The sequence below is a fragment of the Mandrillus leucophaeus genome, unplaced genomic scaffold (genome assembly GCF_000951045.1).
Source record: "Mandrillus leucophaeus isolate KB7577 unplaced genomic scaffold, Mleu.le_1.0 Scaffold53, whole genome shotgun sequence".
In the NCBI taxonomy this organism is placed as follows: Eukaryota; Metazoa; Chordata; class Mammalia; order Primates; family Cercopithecidae; genus Mandrillus; species Mandrillus leucophaeus.
In genome coordinates this window covers 543222-561965 of record NW_012105697.1, presented here as the reverse complement: position 1 = coordinate 561965, position 18744 = coordinate 543222, and the positions used below count along the sequence as shown (strand labels likewise).

General features: G+C 48.1%; 3 protein-coding genes across 3 annotated transcripts in view; all 3 read right to left on the bottom strand.

The window, feature by feature from the left end:
- LOC105551670 (killer cell immunoglobulin-like receptor 2DL1) overlaps positions 1–40 on the bottom strand; it is a gene marked incomplete at its 5' end in the record, with an annotated part of 4500 nt that extends 4460 nt beyond the window's left edge. Inside the window, one exon of the mRNA XM_011997009.1 lies at positions 28–40. Coding sequence (XP_011852399.1) covers positions 28–40 — 13 coding nt within the window. The remainder of the gene's footprint in view (positions 1–27) is intronic.
- A 713-nt stretch (positions 41–753) lies between these two features.
- LOC105551609 (killer cell immunoglobulin-like receptor 3DL3) lies at positions 754–15163 on the bottom strand. The gene is given in 11 exon segments (XM_011996923.1): positions 754–1419; positions 1519–1571; positions 2033–2137; positions 6383–6435; positions 9695–9986; positions 11510–11809; positions 13262–13360; positions 13363–13484; positions 13486–13540; positions 14260–14295; positions 15130–15163. Coding segments are annotated over 11 exon segments (1407 nt in total). The 3' UTR covers positions 754–1161.
- A 2759-nt stretch (positions 15164–17922) lies between these two features.
- The window catches only part of LOC105551607 (killer cell immunoglobulin-like receptor 2DL3), a 13226-nt gene continuing 12404 nt past the window's right edge, over positions 17923–18744 (bottom strand). The window contains 2 exon segments of the mRNA XM_011996920.1: positions 17923–18192; positions 18292–18344. Coding sequence (XP_011852310.1) covers positions 17923–18192; positions 18292–18344 — 323 coding nt within the window.

Here is an 18744-nt window from a genome sequence, read left to right as displayed (position 1 = left end):
AATTTATCTGTGCATGGTGGCACGTGCCTGTAATCCTAGCTACCGGGGAGGCTGAGGCAAGAGAATCACTTGAACCTGGGAGGCGGAAGTTGCAGTGAGCTGAGATCGCGCCACTGCACTCCAGCCTGGGTGAGAGAGTGAGACTCCGAAAAACAAACAAACAAACAAAACAAAACAAAACAAAAAAGTCATAGCAATTGCATATAACCCATGCACACCCTCATGTATACGTGAAATCATCTCTAGATTATTTATAATTCCTGACACAGCATACATACCACTCCATTTGTGTCCATTCAACATAGTTTTGCTTTTGAAACTTTGTATATTTTCTCTGAATATTTTTATTTATAGTTGGTTTAATAAACACCTGTAAACCCCACAGATCTAGAGGAGCGACTGTGTATTTATGGTATGAAAGATGATGTGTGGACATGTGTCCCCGTGGAGATGAGACTAACAAGGCCTGTGACTCTACAAATGTTTCATCTTGGAATGGCTCTGCCAGTTTTCCAGGTGTGCAGAGAGTAAGAATATCACTTGTTCATCTGATTCACGATCCTTGCAACCTCCTATGTGCTGCATTTTTGGATGAAATTGGAGTCCTGGAGACGAATCAGGCTCCACCTGCTTCCAGAAGCTCAGAGTCCAGGGGTGAGAACCCAGTGGAGGACAGATGGGGTTACATGGACATAGTGATGATAACACCGGAAACTTCCGGCAAGAAAAGAGTCACATTACTGAAACCAGGAGGGTAGACATGTTTATTTGAAGAAGAGGCAACTACGTTGAAATTATTTTTAAAAATTTATAAGTTTCACTGCTGACAGAAGGCTGAAAGATAGTCTGGGGGGAGGTGGAACAGCATGAGGGAAGGTGGAACAGCATGTGTCTAAGTGCCGTGTTAAGAGGGAGCCTCTCGTATGTTTGGAATTGTGAGTTCCTCAGTGTGACTGCAGCCTCCAGTAGGACTAGGAAGTAAGCCAGTGGGTTGGAGAGGTGGGCAGGGGTCAAGTGAAGTGGAGAATTGTGGGCTCAGCAAAGGAGTGTGTTTTCTCTGCAGCAGGCAGTGGGGACCTTAGACATTGGAAAGCAAGAGAGAGGCATGTTCAGATTCGTGGTGTGAGGAAGAGCGACGCCCTAAGATGTAGAGTCGTGCCTTCAGATTCCAGCTGCTGGTACATTGGAGCTGGCAAGCTGGGTTTGAGACAGGGCTGTTGTCTCCCTGGAGGACCCCCTCAAGGCCTGACTGTGGTCAACTTTAGATCTGGGCTCAGCATCTGGAAGCTCTATGTACACGCTGGTATCTGTTGGGGGTCTCTTGGACCTCTGAGAAGGGCGAGTGATTTTTCCCTGTGTGAAAACGCGGTGATCCAACTGTGCGTATGTCACCTCCTGAGGGTCTTGTTCATCAGAGTCCTGGAGAGAGGGAAATGTTGAGTGAGGGAGGGACTCACATTCTTCAGGACTATTAGGGAATAAGACTATATCCATGAGGCTGGGGCGAGGAGGACCTACCTCCGGATTCACTGTTCTTTCCACTGCAGGCTCTTGGTCCATTACAGCAGCATCTGTAGGAGACAAAAGTCATCAAAACAGCTGAGAGGGCATTTCTGGGTCCTCGTTTCATGTTCAGACTCCAACACACAGGGGAGGCCGTAGGTGCCTGAGGTCCCTCAGCTGTCAACAGCCAGACTCAGACATTCTGTCTCTCTTAGTTCAAGGACCCATCCCATAAATAGCTCTCAATTTCCATCCCATTGATTCTGTCTCCCACTTTCTGCCTGTCATGGAACCTTCTCCTGGATGTCAGTGGCTGCAGGGACATGAGGATACAGTTGAGAATCAGGCAATGGTCTGTGAGCTGAAGGCAGGGACAGGGTGTCTGGTGCTCTCTCTAGAAAGCTCTGCTTCTGTGGCTCCTGCCTTGGGCCAGAGACCATCCTGCCGGTGAGGAACACACACCTGTGTGCTCCCATCCTGCTTCCCCACTCGGCCCTGAGGTCTGTGGCCTCTGCTTCGTGAGACTTACCCTTTTCATTGGAGCACCAGCGATGCAGGAGAAAGAAGAAGAGGATGGTGAAGAGGATCATGACCACTGAGGTCCCAATCAGAACATGCAGGTGTCTGGGGATACCTGGAGGAAGACGAGGCACCAACAAGAAGCTAATCACAGCAGTTCCTCTCTATGGATTGTCTCGCATTTCTTGATGGTCAGGTAACCATATACAACGTCTCTTTAGGACATGCACCCACATGGTGGGAGACTCAGCTTTCTCCTGCTTTCTCAGTTATAGCTCTCATAGTAACCATAGAATGTGCTGAATATACAACTGCTTTAGTTTAGATGTTTGACCCCTTCAAACAGCACATTGAAATTTAACCCCCATGTGGGAGGTTGGGGCTATTGGGACGTATTTGGGTCATGGAGGTGGATCCATCATGCATAGATTAATGCCGTCCCATACGACGGGGTTAGCAAGTTCTCCCTCTATTAGTTCCTGTAGAACTGGTTTTTAAACAGAGCTTGGAAACTCCATTGCGCCCCTTCCCCTTGCTCCCTCTCCTGCCGTGTGATCTCTGTGGTCTCTGCACACACAGACCCTCCTTCCCTTCTGCCAGAGTGGGAGCAGCCTGAGGTCATTACAAGAAATAGATGCTGGTGCCATTCTTCTAGTACAGCCTGCAGAACTGTGAGGCAAATAAATCGCTTATCTTTAGAAGTTACCCAGGCTCAAGTGTTCTTCTATAGCAACAAAAATGGACTAAGACATTAGCATCGTGAGATCAGGAGAAACGTCCCAGAACAGCCTGGGCTGTCTTCCTGTTCTTCCTAGAGGAGGACGTCATGCAGTGCTTTAGCTCAGTGCTTCCTGTGGCTCCAGGGTACAAAATCCAGGCTGGGCTGATTTTCGGGTTCCCCTAGATACACTGCATATGGGGTGATTCTATATGTCCTGAGCAGCTTTTCTGAGCCTTGGGGGACTGGCTCACATTGAAATATACACTTCAGTTGTCACTTGCTGCTTTTGTGTTAGTAATGAACCTGCTTATGTCACGTATTCTCTGTGTGTTCTATCTCCCTGGAGTGACGGTGAGTGATAGGAATTGGCATAGCCCCAGGTGCAGTACAGGAGGTGTTAAGAGTCTTCTCTGGGAAGACTGAACTGGGATTCATGCACAGTGAATGTGCTTTAGGATTTCTACATGCACAGCACTCCTGACTCAAACAACTTACATTATCCAAGAAAAGGAAAGAAAAGTGAAATCAAGATCAAAAACACGAAGCAGAATTCTCTTACGTCAAACAGCCAGGAAATAGCGTTGAAGCCCGTTGGAAACATGCTACTTTTGTGATCTTGGGAGTCATATTTTAGGTTGCTGTTCTACACGAGAGGCTGGGGGAAGGACAATGCCCTCCACCATCTATTGTTTCAATACAACCTGTCCTTCCGTGGATTGGTAGGAAAGGGGACCAGGAGCTAGTGCTGGTGCTGATCTCTGATTCCAAGATCTGAACTCACTGCAAGTAGTATTAGTGTTTACCTCCCCATGGTCTATCTGAATCTCCACAGGTGATTGGAAGTAGGGGTGAGGTGGGGGATTTGGGTGAGGGGGCCAGCATTTTGCGATGAGCAGAGCACTTCCTCTATTCCAGGACCTGTGCTGGTGGCTTCAGGGAGCTTTCATATTTTCTATATGATCTCACGCTCACAGAAAGCAAATGGGGAAGAGGTTTTAGGCTGATTGCCTAATAGATAAGATAAAGGATCAAAGAAGTAATTATAGAGAAATAGAAAAATGATGATGGTAATCCAGGTGCCATTGTCATTCATGTGTGTTACATTATATTTATGCATGTCTTATTTTTATTCTTTGAGACGGAGTCTCCTTGAGTCACCCAGGTTGGAGTGCAGTGATGTGATCTCGACTCACTGCAACCTCCACCTCCTGGGTTGAAGTCATTCTCCTACTTCCTCCTCCAGAGTAGGAGCTGGGATTACAGGCATGCACCACCATGCTCAGCTAATATTTGTATTTTTATTAGAGATAGGGTTTCACCATGTTGGCCAGGCTGGTCTTGAACTCCTGACTTCATGGAATCCACCTGCCTTGGCCTCCTGCAGTGCTGGGTTAGAGGCATGAGCAACCGTTCACAGCCTTGTATATTATGTTGTAATTAGGTCCCTTCATTTCCACCACCCCTCATCTATCTGTCACTCCTCTGCCAGGTATTGATTTATGTGCACGAGGAACAAATCTCAGAAAGAATTTAATTAAGCAAGGATTAAACAACTAGGAAAATCAAACCCAGTGAGTCCTCCCTGCAAATGATTCTACCTCACAAACATATCCTGCATCCATGTCCTTCATTCATTTAGTGTCTAAATCAGCGCCACGTTTCACCAGTGGGGCGGGAATTGCCTTTTCCACGGTCTCCTAGATTCCAGTTACGCACCTGGGCCTCCCTTATGTTCATGTCAGTCACTATTAATCATGTAGGGATTCCTAGTTACCCTGAGGTGAATCCAATGGCTGTGAGTATAAAACACACACTCCTTGTTCCTCCTTAGTTTCCTGTGTACCCAGTGTGCTCTCCTCTCTCTCCAGTGGTCTTGTAATTCTCCCCATCCCATTCCCAGCGTTTCAGGCAGAGCCTCTTCCTTCCACATAAGATTGTTTTCACCTTTGTGCCTTCAAGGCTGACAGCTGTGTGTGGAAAATCCTTCCGCCAGTCTTTCAGGGATTCAATCCATTTTTTTCATTAATGTCACAAATATCCGATTAGTGAGACCTTCTCTGTCACCCAAAATTATACACTCAGCATTATCTATTATTTATTTTAAATTCTGGCTGGTCACAGTGGCTCACACCTGTAATCCCAGTACTTTGGGAGGTTGAGACGGTCAGATCACTTGAGGTTGGGAGTTTCAGACAAGCTTGGCCAACATGGTGAAACATCTTCTCTACATAAAATATACAGAAAGAATTAGCCGGGCGTGGTAGTGGTTGCCTGTAATCCCAGCTACTCGAGAGGCTGAGGCAGGAGGATCACTTTAATCCAGGAGGCACAGGTTGCAGTGAGCAGAGATCGTGCCACTGCACTGTAGCCTGGAAGACAGAGGGAGACTCTGTCTCGATAAACAAACGAACAAGCAAATAGATTTCTTGCACAGATGCTTCCCAATGGATCATTCATTTATTGGTCCACTTGTGCATTCTGCCCTCCCATTTAACCATCTGCAATATCAGTGTCCCAAGAGCAGAGGTCAAATGCATCTTGTTTCCTGTTTGTGGAAGGCAGGAGAATGCTGTCCCACTCCAAAATGTCCCTGTCCTAGCCTCCATAGCTTGTGAATACGTTATTTTACACGGAAAGGAGGAATGACGATTGCAGACGGAGTTACGGTTGCTAATCAGCTGAACTTAAGACAAGGGTATCCTGGATGATTTCAGGGAGATTATGATGGATTTTCATCTTGGTGAACCCAATAGAATCCACAAGTTTTCCAAAGATGAAGAAGAAGGGAGAGCAGCATTCAGAGAAAGAAGTGTGGTAAGGAAGAAGGGTCTGAGTAATGCCATGTGAGATGTGACCAGTCTTTGCGGGTTTTGAGGAAGGAGGAAGGGCACCAGGAGCCAAGGAATGTGGGAGCCTTTAGAAGCTGGGACAAGTGAGAAGCAAATTCTTGCCTGGAACCTTCAGAGGGAAGGCATCCTTAGTGTCACCCGATTTTAGCCCAGTGAGATGCATTTCATCCTTTGAGCTACAGCACTGTAAGATAATTAAAAAACCGTTTTGTTTTCACCCACGAATCTTGTGGAAATTTGTTATGGCAACAGTAGGAAAGGATTCCAACTGCACAGCCTGAGCATGGGGCCATGGCTGAATGAGTCAGTGAGTCGAAGTGTGCGTGCATGAGCTCTGTTCTCTGTTACTCAAGGCTCTTTCTCTGCTGAGTCAGCCAGGGTTGCTTCATGACCAACAGGAGCTCATTCCTTGGCAAGTGGAACTTCTCTAAAACCCCTCGCCCTCATCAGATGTTCCCTTCCCTTCCCTCTGTCAAGCCCCCAGGAATTTATCCTCCAGTTAGGAATGCAGGGAGAACAAGCACTGCATTTTTCCTGAGAAGGATGTCAGATTGGCAGTCATTCTTCTAGCTTGTAGGAGGTCTCATCTCCATAAAATCAGAGATTAAGAGATTTCACTGAGCCCTGTGTTGGGCCCAGATCCCTTTCACTGTTGGAATATCTGGAGTTCAGAGATGGTGGAAGACAGGCGCACAATGTCAGAGCTGTGAGATGCTGAGTCAACGCCTGAATCCAAGGCTTCCATCTCCCCAGGTTTCCAAAAGCAGATATAAGAGGGTTCTGTACTCACCAGTTTTGGAACTTGGCTCAGTGGGTGAAGGCCAACCATTTGAAGGGTTCCCTAGAACACAAGAAAGGAGAGAGGTGAGGAAATGAGGCTGCCTGTCCTCTACTCAATGGAAATCTTTGAGGTTGGTTCATGGCCAACACTCTGTTATTTAATATTGGGCCCTGGGAATCCTGGGATCCTTTTCTCCATAATGTTTGTATGTGATGCCCACTGTCTTGAGAGTTCAAGGTATAAAAAGAAAACAGGAGCGTCACTCTACCTGATCTAAAAATATGTTACTGAGCTGTAGTAAGCAAAACAGCATGGCATTGGCATAAAGAAAGGCACATAGAACAACGGAGCAGAATGAAGAACACAGATATAATCCATGCATTTACATCCAATGGTTTTTTTTTTTTTTTTTTTTTTCTTTTGAGATGGAATCTCGCTCTGTCACCCAGGCTGGAGTGCAGAGGTGCAATCTCGGTTCACTGCAAACTCAGCCTCCTGGGTTCAATCAGTTCTTTTGCCTCAAACTCCTGAGTAGTGGTATTACAGGCACTGACCACCATGCTCAGCTAATTTTTGTATTCTTAGTACAGACGATGTTTCACCATGTTGGCCAGGCTGATCTTGAACTCCTGGCCTCAGGTGATCCACCTGCCTCGGCCTCCCAAAGTGCTGGAATTGCAGGTGTGAACCACTGTGCCCAGCCCATCCGATGGACTTTGACAAAGGTGCCAAGAACTTACAATCAGGAAAGGACAGACTTTTTAGTAAACTGTGCAGGGAAAACTGGACATCTACATGCAGAGGAATGAAACTGCACCTCTACCTCTCACCATACACAAAAATCAAATGAAAATGGATTAAAGATGTGAGTTTAAGGCTGAACCTATGAAACACGTAGAAGAAAGTCTTGGGGAAATGCTCCAGGACATTTGTCTAAGGAAAGACATTTTGTTTAAAACCTTAAAAGCACAAGTAATTAAAGCAAAAAATAGACCATTGGGATTACATCAAACTAAGCAGCTTCTGCACCGCTGAACATTAACCAACAAAGTGAAGAGACAACCCACAGATTGGGAGCAAATATGTGCAAACTATGCATCTGAGACGGGATTAATAACTAGACATATAAGAAGCTTAAACAACTCAATAAAACAAATGATTTAATTAAAAAGGAGCAAAAGACCTGAAATTTCCCCGCATATGAAAAAGTGCTCAGTATCACTTATCATTAGAAAAATGCAAATTAAAATCAAAGTGAGTTGTCATCTTACCCCATTAAAATGGCTTTTAGGCTGGGCGTGGTGGCTCACATCTATCATCCTAGCACTTTGAGAGCCTGAGGTGGGCGAATCACCTGAGATCGGGAGTTTGAGACCAGCCTGACCCACGTGGAGAAACACTGTTTCTACTAAAAATGCAAAAATTAGCTGGGCGTGGTGGCGCATTCCTGTAATCCCAGCTATTCGAGAGGCTGAGGCAGAAGAATCACTTGAACCCGGGAGGTGGAGGTTGTGGTGAGCCGAGATCGCGCCACTGCACTCCAGCCTGGGTGACAAGAGCAAAACTCCATCTCAAAATACATAAAATAAAATAAAATAAAATAAAATGGCTTTTAGCTGCAAGACAGGCAAAACAAATGCTGGCAAGGTGGTAGAGAAAGGAGAACCCTGGTACCCTGTTGGTAGGAGTGTAAATTAGTACAGCCATTATGGAGAAAAGTATGGAAGTCCTTTAAATAACTAAAAAGAGATTGGGCACAGTGGCTCCCACCTGTAATCCCAGCACTTTGCGAGACTGAGGCAGGCGTCTCACTTGAGGTCTTGAGTTTGAAAGCAGCCTGGCCAACATGGGGAAACCCCATCTGTACTAAAAAGTACAAAAAGTAGCCAGGCATGGTGGCATGCACCTGTAATCCCAGCTACTAGGGAGGCTGAGGCAGGAAAATCGTTTGAACCCAGGAGGTGGAGGTTGCAATGAGGCAAGATCACATCACTTGAACTCCAGCCTGGGCACAGAGGGAAACTGTCTCAAAAACCAAAATCAAAACAACAAAAGAAAAACTAAAAAGAGAACTTTCATAGTATCTAGCAATTTCACTACTGGGTTTATATCCAAAGGAAAGGAAATCAGTATATCGAAGTGATATCTGCGCTCGTATGATTGGTCCAGCACTGTTCACAGTAGCCAAGGTTGTGGAGACAACCTACCTGCCCATCAGTGGGTGAATGGATAGAGAGAATGTAGTACATACACACAGTGGAGACTACTCATCCATAGAGACAATAACACCCTGACATTTGCAGCCACAGGGATGGAACTGGAGCTCATTACAAAGATTCCCATTTCTCACCCATAGGCGGGAGCTAAAAGGTGATCTCATGAAGGTAGAGAGTAGAATGGTGGCTACCAGAGGCCAGGAAGAAAAGGGAGGAGGGTTAAAAAAATATATATATATGTACACACATATATATACACATATACACACACACATATATATACACATATATGTATACACACACACACACATAAATATATAAATGTATTTATGACCACTTGACTTTACACTTAAAAATGGTAAAGGTGGCTGGGCGTGGTGGCTCACACCTATAATCCCAGCACTTCGGGAGGCCGAGGTGGGCAGGTCACGAGGTCAGGAGTTCGAGACCAACCCGACCAATATGGTGAAACCCTGTCTCTACTAAAAATACAAAAATTAGCCTGGCCTGGTGGTGCACACCTGTAGTACCAGCTACTCAGGTGGCTGAGGCAGGAGAATTGCTTGAACCCAGGAGGCGGAGGTTGCAGTGAGCCGAGATTGCGCCACTGTACTCCAGCATAGGGGACAGAGCTTGACTTCACCTCAAAAAAAAAAAAATGTTAAAAGTGGTAAACTATGTAGGTGTATTTAACCTCAATAAATAATTTTTCAAACAAAGAGGAAACGGTCCTAGGGGTTGTTAGTGATGACATCTCTCTGTGGGTGAGAGGCCAGGGTGGGCTTCTGGGAAATGGGTAAGGTTGAGGGGCTGAGGGAACCTCTGATCTCCCGAAACTGAGCCCAGTCTCCCTCCTCTGGGTCTGTCCTGACCAGTTTCTCCATCTGCCTGGGTGCCTGGAGCCCTGACCGCGGACCACCACGCAGGCCATGCAGGAGGGTTTGGAGGTGCCCTCTCTGCCATGCTGTGCCCTCATTCCCCCCTCACACCCAGGCTTCGTCTTCTCTCTGCATCTGTCCATGCTTCTCTCCACCATCAGCAGGAAGCTCCCCAGCTATGGCTCTAGGGTCATAAGACACGGGACAGGCATGGGCTTTCCTCAGCTGTGACAGAAACGGGCAGTGGGTCACTCAGGTCTGACCACTCGAAGGATGGGGCACGGAAAGAGCCGAAGCATCTGTAGGTCCCTCCATGGGTCGCAGGGCCCAGAGGGAAGTCGGCCTGGAACGTTCCATGGACACTGGGCACTGCAGGGAGCCTAAGTTCACGGGCCTCCCCCTCCCTGGATAGATGGTACATGTCAAACGAGCTCTGGGAACTGCAGGACAAGGTCACGTTCTCTCCTGCCTGAACTGTGGGGCCCGGCTGGGCTGAGAGAGAAGGTTTCCTATATAGACCTGGAAGGAGAAGAGGCAGTTTCCTCAGGGAGGTTCTTCCTTGTCACAGCTCCCCTCACACCTGAGCTGAGAACTCCCTGCCCTGCTCTATGGCCTAATGCTCTCTGTCACCCTCCACCCCGTCTCTCTTCATGTCTGTTTCCTCCTTCCACTTTCTCTGTCTCTCTAGGTCTCTGACCTCACTTCCCCAGCCCGAGGTGTGTTTTCCCTTTTTGTATTGTTTTCTTCTCTCTGACCCTCCTTGGATTTGTTCACTTGATGCTGCTTTTTATTAATTCTAAGTTTCTCACTTTGTGTCCTGTTCATAACTTTCTGCATATTTCTATATGTTATCTATTGATCTATTCAGTGTCTATCTATAAATTATCTGTCATCTATATCTATGTATCATCTATTTATCTATCAATTGTCTATCTATCCGTCAATCATCTATTATCTATATCTATGTATCATCTCTCTCTCTCTCTGATTTCTCTCTCTGTCTGCCTCTCTATCTCTCTCCATGTATCATCTATTTATCTATCTTCTTCATCATCATCTCTATGTATCATCTATTAATCAATGAAACAAGCAATCATCATCTATGTATCTATAACCTATCTATTATCTATCACCTAACTATTTATCATCTATCTATATCTATCTATCCATCTATCGTCTGTCTTTCTCTGCCTCTTGGTCTCTCTAGTTCTCTTTGGAATCTCTGTAATTCATCCGCACATCTCCCTTTCTCTGTCCTTGGGCCTCTCCCTCAGGACTCTAATTTTGGAGCTTTTCTCTGCTCCCTTCCATCATTCTCTCCACTTCTCTGCCCTCTTTTCTCTTTATGTGTCTGTGAGTCTCTCAGTCCCCTTCTACTGGCTCATTCTGTGTGTGTTTACACCTTTGCTTTTTGATGTCCCTGATTTCTCTCTATATCTCTCAGCAATCCTATCATATGTGGGGTTATGTGGAATATGAGCCTCAGAATCCAGTGCGGGGACCCCAAGTTCACACAGCACACAGGGGTTGATGTTCTGGGGCCATGATATCCTGGAATGATGACTCTCCACTGCACACAAGGCAGAGGTGTCAGAATCAACACGGCATCTGTAGGTGCCACAAGGCCTGAGGCCACAGGGGCCAACTCAGGTCAGAAATGTGGGTGTCTTTGGGTTCCCCTGGTAGAAACACATTGTGGAGGTAAAACAGAAATGAAACTTCTCACCTGTGCCAGGTCTCTGAACAAAGTCAACACGGAAGGACACCTCTCTCTGGGACATGTCTGTGTCTGGGTGTCCCCTTTAACTCTTTCTGTCTTTTCTACCTCCCTGTATGGCCCCTGTGTCTGTCCTCTGTTACGACACCTGGTCTGTGCTTGTGTCTCCTGTTTCTCTGTCTCTGTTGGTACAGACCTCCCCGAGTGAGTCTCTCTCCATAAGAATCCCACACTCATCTTCCTCATGACCACCTGGGGCTTCCAAGTCCTGGATCATTCACTCTGTGTCCCAGTGACAATGAGAAGAATGTCCGGACACTCTCACCTGTGATCACGATGTCCAGGGGGTCACTGGGAGCTGACCATTCATAGGGGGAGTGAGTAAAAGAACCGTAGCATTGGTAGGTCCCTGCCAGGGCAGGTGTCACTGGACTGATGGAGACATTGGCCTTGGAGCCCCCGTCATGGAGCTCTCCGATGAGATGCAAGGGCTCCTCAAACTTCCCCACTCGGTGCAGAAGGAAGTGCTCAAACTTGATATCTGACCAGCACTGCAGGGTGACCGTCTCTCCTGATTTCACCAGCGGACCTGGGAGGGCCAGGAGGAAAGGTTTTCTGTGGACTCCTAGGAAGAGAGGTTGTGAGTTTAGAAGGCATCTCTCTTTTTCATCTCATCCACAGGATCCGGAATGAGTGAGGCTTCCCTCCCCTGGTGTCTGTCTCTCTCCTTCCTCTCTGTGTCTCCATGTTCTTTTCTGTGCCCTTAACTCCTGTTTCAGGTCCTTCCATCTGTCTCCCACCCTCTTCTCTGTCTCTCTGTCTCTAGTAGCCCCTGATTCCCTTCCCACTGGGCTCAGCCTCATCTCTTGGGCTGCTGTATCTATTTCGCACTCCATCTCTTTCCGGCTGTCTACGTGGGGGTGGAAGAGGAACCAGGACAGGCTGCATGTCCAGGCTCTTAGCAGCCTGGTTCAATCTCTTTCAGACACATTGGAGTCCCTGGCAGGACATATGAACTGATCAGTAAGGCAGGCACCAGTGTCCACACTCCCTGTTCCTGGTGGGGATTGGGAGCCTCTCCTGCCATGCCTGTGCCTTCTCCATGGTGCCAGCTTCCATAGGGTGGTTCCTGGTGCTGGTTCGAGGACTATCAGCCCCTCCCTTTGTGGATCGAACCTGGCGGTGGCATCAGCGTCCCGCCCTTGCTGATCTCGGGGTTGCCAACCTTTTCCTTGTTTGGCTTCTTTAATTAATTAATTAATTTTGGAGACAGAGTCTCACTCCTTCGCCCAGGCTGGAGTGAAGTGGTGTGGTCTCAGCTTACTGTAACCTCTGCTTCCTGGGTTTAAGCGATTCTCCTGCCTCAGCCTCCCGAGTCGCTAGGATTACATGCGCCTGCGACCACGCCTGGCTATCCTTGGGCCGTTTCTTAACTTATCCATGACCTGGATTCCAGTGTTGGTTTCCTGTTGCCGCTGTAGAAAATTATCAGAAGCAAGGCAGCAGGAGAGAACACACTGACCCCTTCCACTTCTGGAGACAGAAATTGGACCCTGTTTTTCCTGGGCTAAAATCAAGGCATCTGCAGGGCTGCGTTCCCTCTGGAGACTTGGGAGAATCAGTTCCTTAACTTTTCCAGACTCTATAGGTCACCTGCATTGGTGGCCCATGGGCTTCCTGCACCTTCAAAGCGGATGGAGTCTCCCACGACGCTGCTCTAATCCCCACTCCCCTCATCCTTCTCCTCTCGTGTGGTCCCTTGTGATTCCACTGAGCCCAGCGGGACAGTCCAGGCCGTCTCCCCATCTCAAGGTCAACTCATCAACAACCAGAGCTCCGTCTTCCCCTTCAGTCCCCTGCCCTATAGCATAAAGAGTCACAGGCTCCAGGGATTAGAATGTAGCCATATTGGGGACAGTTATTCTTCCCACCACAGCACCCATTTCCACGTATTCAATCCCCCTTTACCCCAAATAAAGTCAGGGCCTGGGTGACCAAATCCTGACGGACACCCCCAGCAGAAGCTCTGGGATTCAGGAGGTGGGACAAGGAGAAGCCCAGACAGGAGCCCTCTGACCTGTGACCGTGATCACCAGGGGGTTGCTGGGAGGCGACCACCCATTGGGGGAGTGTGGGTGTGAACCCGGACATCTGTAGGTCCCTGCGTGTGTGGGATCAAAGTGCCCATGAGGAAGCTGTTCCAGAATATTCTGTTGTAGGGCTCAGGGACAGGCACCCCATCTTCCTTGTACAGACAGAATCTGTTAAACCCAAGATAAGAGCGACACCAAAGAGTCACGTCCTGGAGACATCACAGGGCTGGGCCAGGCCGACAGCAAGGGCTTGTCCTGACCACCTTGGGGAGAAGGAGGCGCCGCCTTAGAGAGGAGGAGCCGCCCCACCCTCCGTGTGCTCAGAAGATTCTCCTCGCTTTCCACGTTTCTATGGCTCCTACCTCACCTGGGTGCCCAGGGCTAGAGGAAGGACCCATTCCGCAAAGACATGGTGTCTCCCTGCGACAAAGTGTTAGCTGAGAACTTTGAGCAAGTGCTGAGTAAGCGACTCCTAGATTTTAATACTGCAAGATGACTCACATAAAACAACACAAGGTAGACATGGGGTGGAGGGCATGTCCTTTGTGAATGGAATACCAGCCGATGCCTGAACGAAAATAAACAACTGAGCCCCCATCAGCGGATTTGGAATGTCAGGGCCATGGCTGTGGTTTCCCCACCTCTTCTGGTAGAATGACAGCAGCCACACTGCAGGCCCTACCGTCATGGAAACACTCAAGTGTGTGAGTCACACCTATGTCCTCAGAGGACCTGCTGTTCCTAGCACTTCCCCCCTCCACACCCCAGCTTTGAGCACCCCAGTCTTACCCTGGTCCCCACAGAACTTGACTCTGCCAAGGGAAAGAAAGGCTGGGGAGGGCGAGGTCAGAACTGTGGGCTGAGTATCCGAGCGTCCCCTCTTCCTAATTGATGAGAGACTCCTGGACAGGACTTCCCTCCTGTTTCAGGAAAATCCTCTTACATGGAGAGAGGACACCCTAACGTTTGGGGAAGGACTCACCCTCGTGTGGCCAGGCCCTCTGCAGCAAGAAGAACCCTGGAAAGAAAGATCATGATGGACGATCTATCTGCAGGAAAACCAGGCCTCCCTTGCTGCCCCCACTGGGCTGTGAGTCTTGGCAGCCAGGCTTTTCCTGGGCTGAAGGTAAACTCACACTCACTGCCTACCTGCCCCCAAGAACAGGGCTCTCAGCTGTGCAGAGACCCAGCCTCCAGGCCCAGATCTCCACTCCAGGCCCATATCTCCGCTCTAGGCCCATATTTCCATCCCAGGCCCATATCTCCACCCCAGGCCCATATCTCCACTCCAGGCCCACGTTGTCACTCCAGGCCCATATCTCCACTCCAGGCCCACGTTGTCACTCCAGGCCCATATCTCCACCCCAGGCGCACGTTGTCACTCCAGGCCCAAATCTCCACTCCTGGCCCATATCTCCACTCCAGGCTCATATCTCCACTCCAGGCTCATATCTCCACTCCAGGCTCATATCTCCACCCCAGGCCCATGTCTCCACTCCATGCCCAAATCTCCACTCTTGGCCCATATCTCCACTCCAGGCTCATATGCCCATATCTCCACTCCAGGCCCATATCTCCACTCCAGGCCCATATCTCCACTCCAGGCCCAGATCTCCACTCCAGGCCCATAACTCCATCTCTAGACCCATATCTCCACCTCTAGACCCATATCTCCACCTCTAGACCCATATCTCCACCTCTAGGCCCATATCTCCACTCCAGGCCGAGATCTCCACTCCAGGCCCGTAACGCCACCTCTAGACCCGTATCTCCACCTCTAGGCCCATATCTCCACCTCTGGGCCCAGATCTCCACCCAGTGCTCCCTCCGTGAATTCCCTTCCAGGACTCACCAACACACGCCACGCTAACGACCATGAGCGACATGGTGCTGCCGGTGCAGACAGGCGGCCGCGCCCCAGCTCAGCTCAGCAGTGCACAGGATGTTATCTGGCGCCCTGCCCATGCAGTTGACGTGCTGACCACATCATGGGAGGGTGACGTATGCAGGCTTTTTCTACCTTGCATGATGCCCAGCAAGCCTCCAGCCAAGAGCAGAAAATGGCTTCCTGGAAATTGTTGTGACTACAATTGCCACCTTGCTTCATTCACTATGACCAGCTCAAAACACGTCTCAGATCCAATCTTTCCAACACAAGATGATGGAATTCTGGGTTACATTAAAGACTTTTGATGTGCTTTTGTTGTTTTTATCTGAAATTCAAACTCTTCTTCATGTGTAATGTGCAAAATATCTAACAGATACTATTAACATTATCAGAGTAATTGTGACAAAAAGTCAGTTTAATTTTCCTTCTTGAATTTCTAGTACTAAACCAGAAGGAGTGAAAATGATTTAAATTCCCAGTGAAGGATTATGCAGTTATTTATGATCTTAGAATCCTACTTTATTAGCAAAAAACACAACATGTAAATTCTAGATTTTGTCGTTTTATCTAGAATTTGTCTCATGACCCAAGATTCCAGATTCCAGACTCGTGGTTTGCTCTCTCTCTGTCTCTCTCCCTCCCTGGTTCGCTCTCTCTCTCTGTCTCTCTCCCTCTCTCATTTTAAATTTTACAGGAATATCCAGTAACAATACGATAGAAAATCAAGTTTCCCCCAGCACTTTGGGAGGCTGAGGTGGGTGGATCACTTGAGGTCGGCAGTTCAAGACCAGCCTGGCCAACATGGTTCAACCCTGTCTCTGCTAAAAATACAAAAGTTAGTGGGGCTTGGTGGCGGGCACCTGTACTGCCAGCTACTCAAGAGGCCTAGGCACGAGAATTGCTTGAACCTGGGAGGCGGAGGTTGCAGTGAGCTGAGCTTGTGCCACGGAAATCTAGCTTGGGTGACAGAGTAAGAGTCTGTCTCAAGGAAAAAAAAAAAAAAAAAAGCAAACTAAATAACCTATAATAACAAATCAGAGGACTCAGGTTACCAAATTTTAAGGGGTTCTATAAGGTTACATAAAGTGTAGCATCCTCATCAGAGGGGATACAGAGAGCCACTGGGCAGAAAAGACTGTCTAAAGTACACCCATGGATGCACAGTCCCTTTACAGTTGACCCAGGCTGCCATGTGGTTTAAGGTGGAATAGAATTCTCAACAAATAACACAGGGCCATAGGGTTACACGTAGGAAAACATCAATCTAAACTTATCCTCACACTATAAAAACACTTCTTATTTTTTATTTTCCTGTTGTAAATTTTTTATGCTTTATTTTTAAAATTGGCAAATAAGAATTATATACAGTCGTCCTTTACTATTCCTGGGTGATTGGTTCCAGGATCCCCATTCAGAGACCAAAATCTGCAGATGCTCAAGCCTCTTGCGTGAAACAGCACAGTGAAGCTGGGCGTGGTGGCTCACCCCAGTAATCCCAGCACTCTGTGAGTCTGAGTTGGGTGGATCACTAGGTCAGGAGTTCGAGACCAGCCTGTCCAACATACTGAAACCTCATCTCTACTAAAAATACAAAAAAAAATTATCTGTGCATGGTGGCACATGCCTGTAATCCTTGCTACTGGGGAGGCTGAGGCAGAAGAATCGCTAGAACCTGGGAGGCGGAGGTTGCAGTGAGCTGAGATTGCGCTACTGCACTCCAGCCTGGGTGAGAGAGTGAGACTCTGTCTCAAAAAAAAAAAAAAAAAAAAAAAAAGCATACTAATTGCATATAACCCATGCACATCCTCCTGTATACATGAAATCATCTCTGGATTACTTATAATTCCTGACACAGCATACACACCCCACTCCATTTGTGTTCATTCAACATGGTTTTTTGATTTTGGAACTTCAGGGATTTTTTTTTCTCAAAATATTTTTGGTTTATAGTTGGTTCAATAAACACCTGTAAACCCCACAGGTCTGGAGGAGCGACTGTGTATTTATGGTATGAAAGATGATGTGTGGACATGTGTCCCCGTGGAGATGAGACTAACAAGGCCTATGACTCTACAGATGTTTCATCTTGGAATGGCTCTGTCAGCTTTCCAGGTCTGCAGAGAGTAAGAATATCACTTGTTCATCTGATTCACGATCCTTGAAACCTCCTATGAGCTGCATCTGTGGATGAAAATTGGAGTCCCAGAGACAAATCAGGCTCCACCTGCTTCCAGAAGCTCAGAGTCCAGGGGTGAGAACCCAGTGGAGGACAGATGGGGTTATATGGACATAGTAATGATAACACCGGTTTCTTTCAGCCAAAAGAGAGTCACATTACCTAATGGATGAGGGCAGACATGTTTATTTGAAGAAGAGAAAACTCCATTGAAATTATTTTTAAAAATTTATAAGTTTCACTGCTGACAGAAGGCTGAAAGATAGTCTGGGGGGAGGTGGAACAGCATGAGGGAAGGTGGAACAGCACCTGTCAAGTGCTGTGTTAAGAGGGAGCCTCTCATATGTTTGGAATTGTGAGTTCCTCAGTGTGACTGCAGCCTCCAGTAGGACTAGGAAGTAAGCCAGTAGGTTGGAGAGGTGGGCAGGGGTCAAGGGAAGTGGAGAATTGTGGGCTAAGCAAAGGAGTGTGTTTTCTTTCCAGCAGGCAGTGAGGACCTTAGACATTGGCAAGCAAGAGAGAGGCATGTTCAGATTCGTGGTGTGAGGAAGAGCGACGCCCTAAGATGCAGACTCGCGCCTTCAGATTCCTGCTGCTGGTACATTGGAACCGGCAACCTGGGTTTGAGACAGGGCTGTTGTCTCCCTGGAGGACCCCCTCAAGGCCTGTCTGTGGTGCTCATGGGCAGGAGACAATGATCTGGGCTCAGCTTGTGGAAGCTCCGTGTACACGCTGGTATCTGTTGGGGGTCTCTTGGGCCTCTGAGAAGGGCGAGTGATTTTTCTCTGAGTGAAAACGCGGTGATCCAACTGTGCGTATGTCACCTCCTGAGGATCTGGTCCATCAGAGTCCTGCAGAGACGGAAATGTTGAGTGAGGGAGGGGCTCACATTCTTCAGGACTAGTAGGGAATAAGACTATATCCATGAGGCTGGGGCGAGGAGGACCTACCTCCCTGTTCACTGTTCTGTCTCCCACAGGCTCTTGGTCCATTACAGCAGCATCTGTAGGAGACGGAAGTCATCAAAACAGCTGGGAGGACACTTCTGGGTCCTCATTTCATGAGCAGAGCCCAACACACAGGGGGAGGCCGTAGCTGCCTGAGGTCCCTCAGCTGCCAACAGCCAGACTCAGACATTCTGTCTCTCTGAGCTGAAGGACCCATCCCATGAAGAACTACCAGTTCCCATCCCAGTGATTCTGCCTCCCACTTTCTCTCTGTCATGGAACCTTCTCCTGGATGTCGGTGGCTGCAGGGACATGAGGATACAGTTCAGAATCTGGCAATGGTCTGTGAGCTGAAGGCAGGGGCAGGGTGTCTGGTGCTCTCTCTAGAAATCCCTGCCTCTGTGGCTCCTGCCTTGGGCCAGAGACCATCCTGCCGGTGAGGAACACACACCTGCG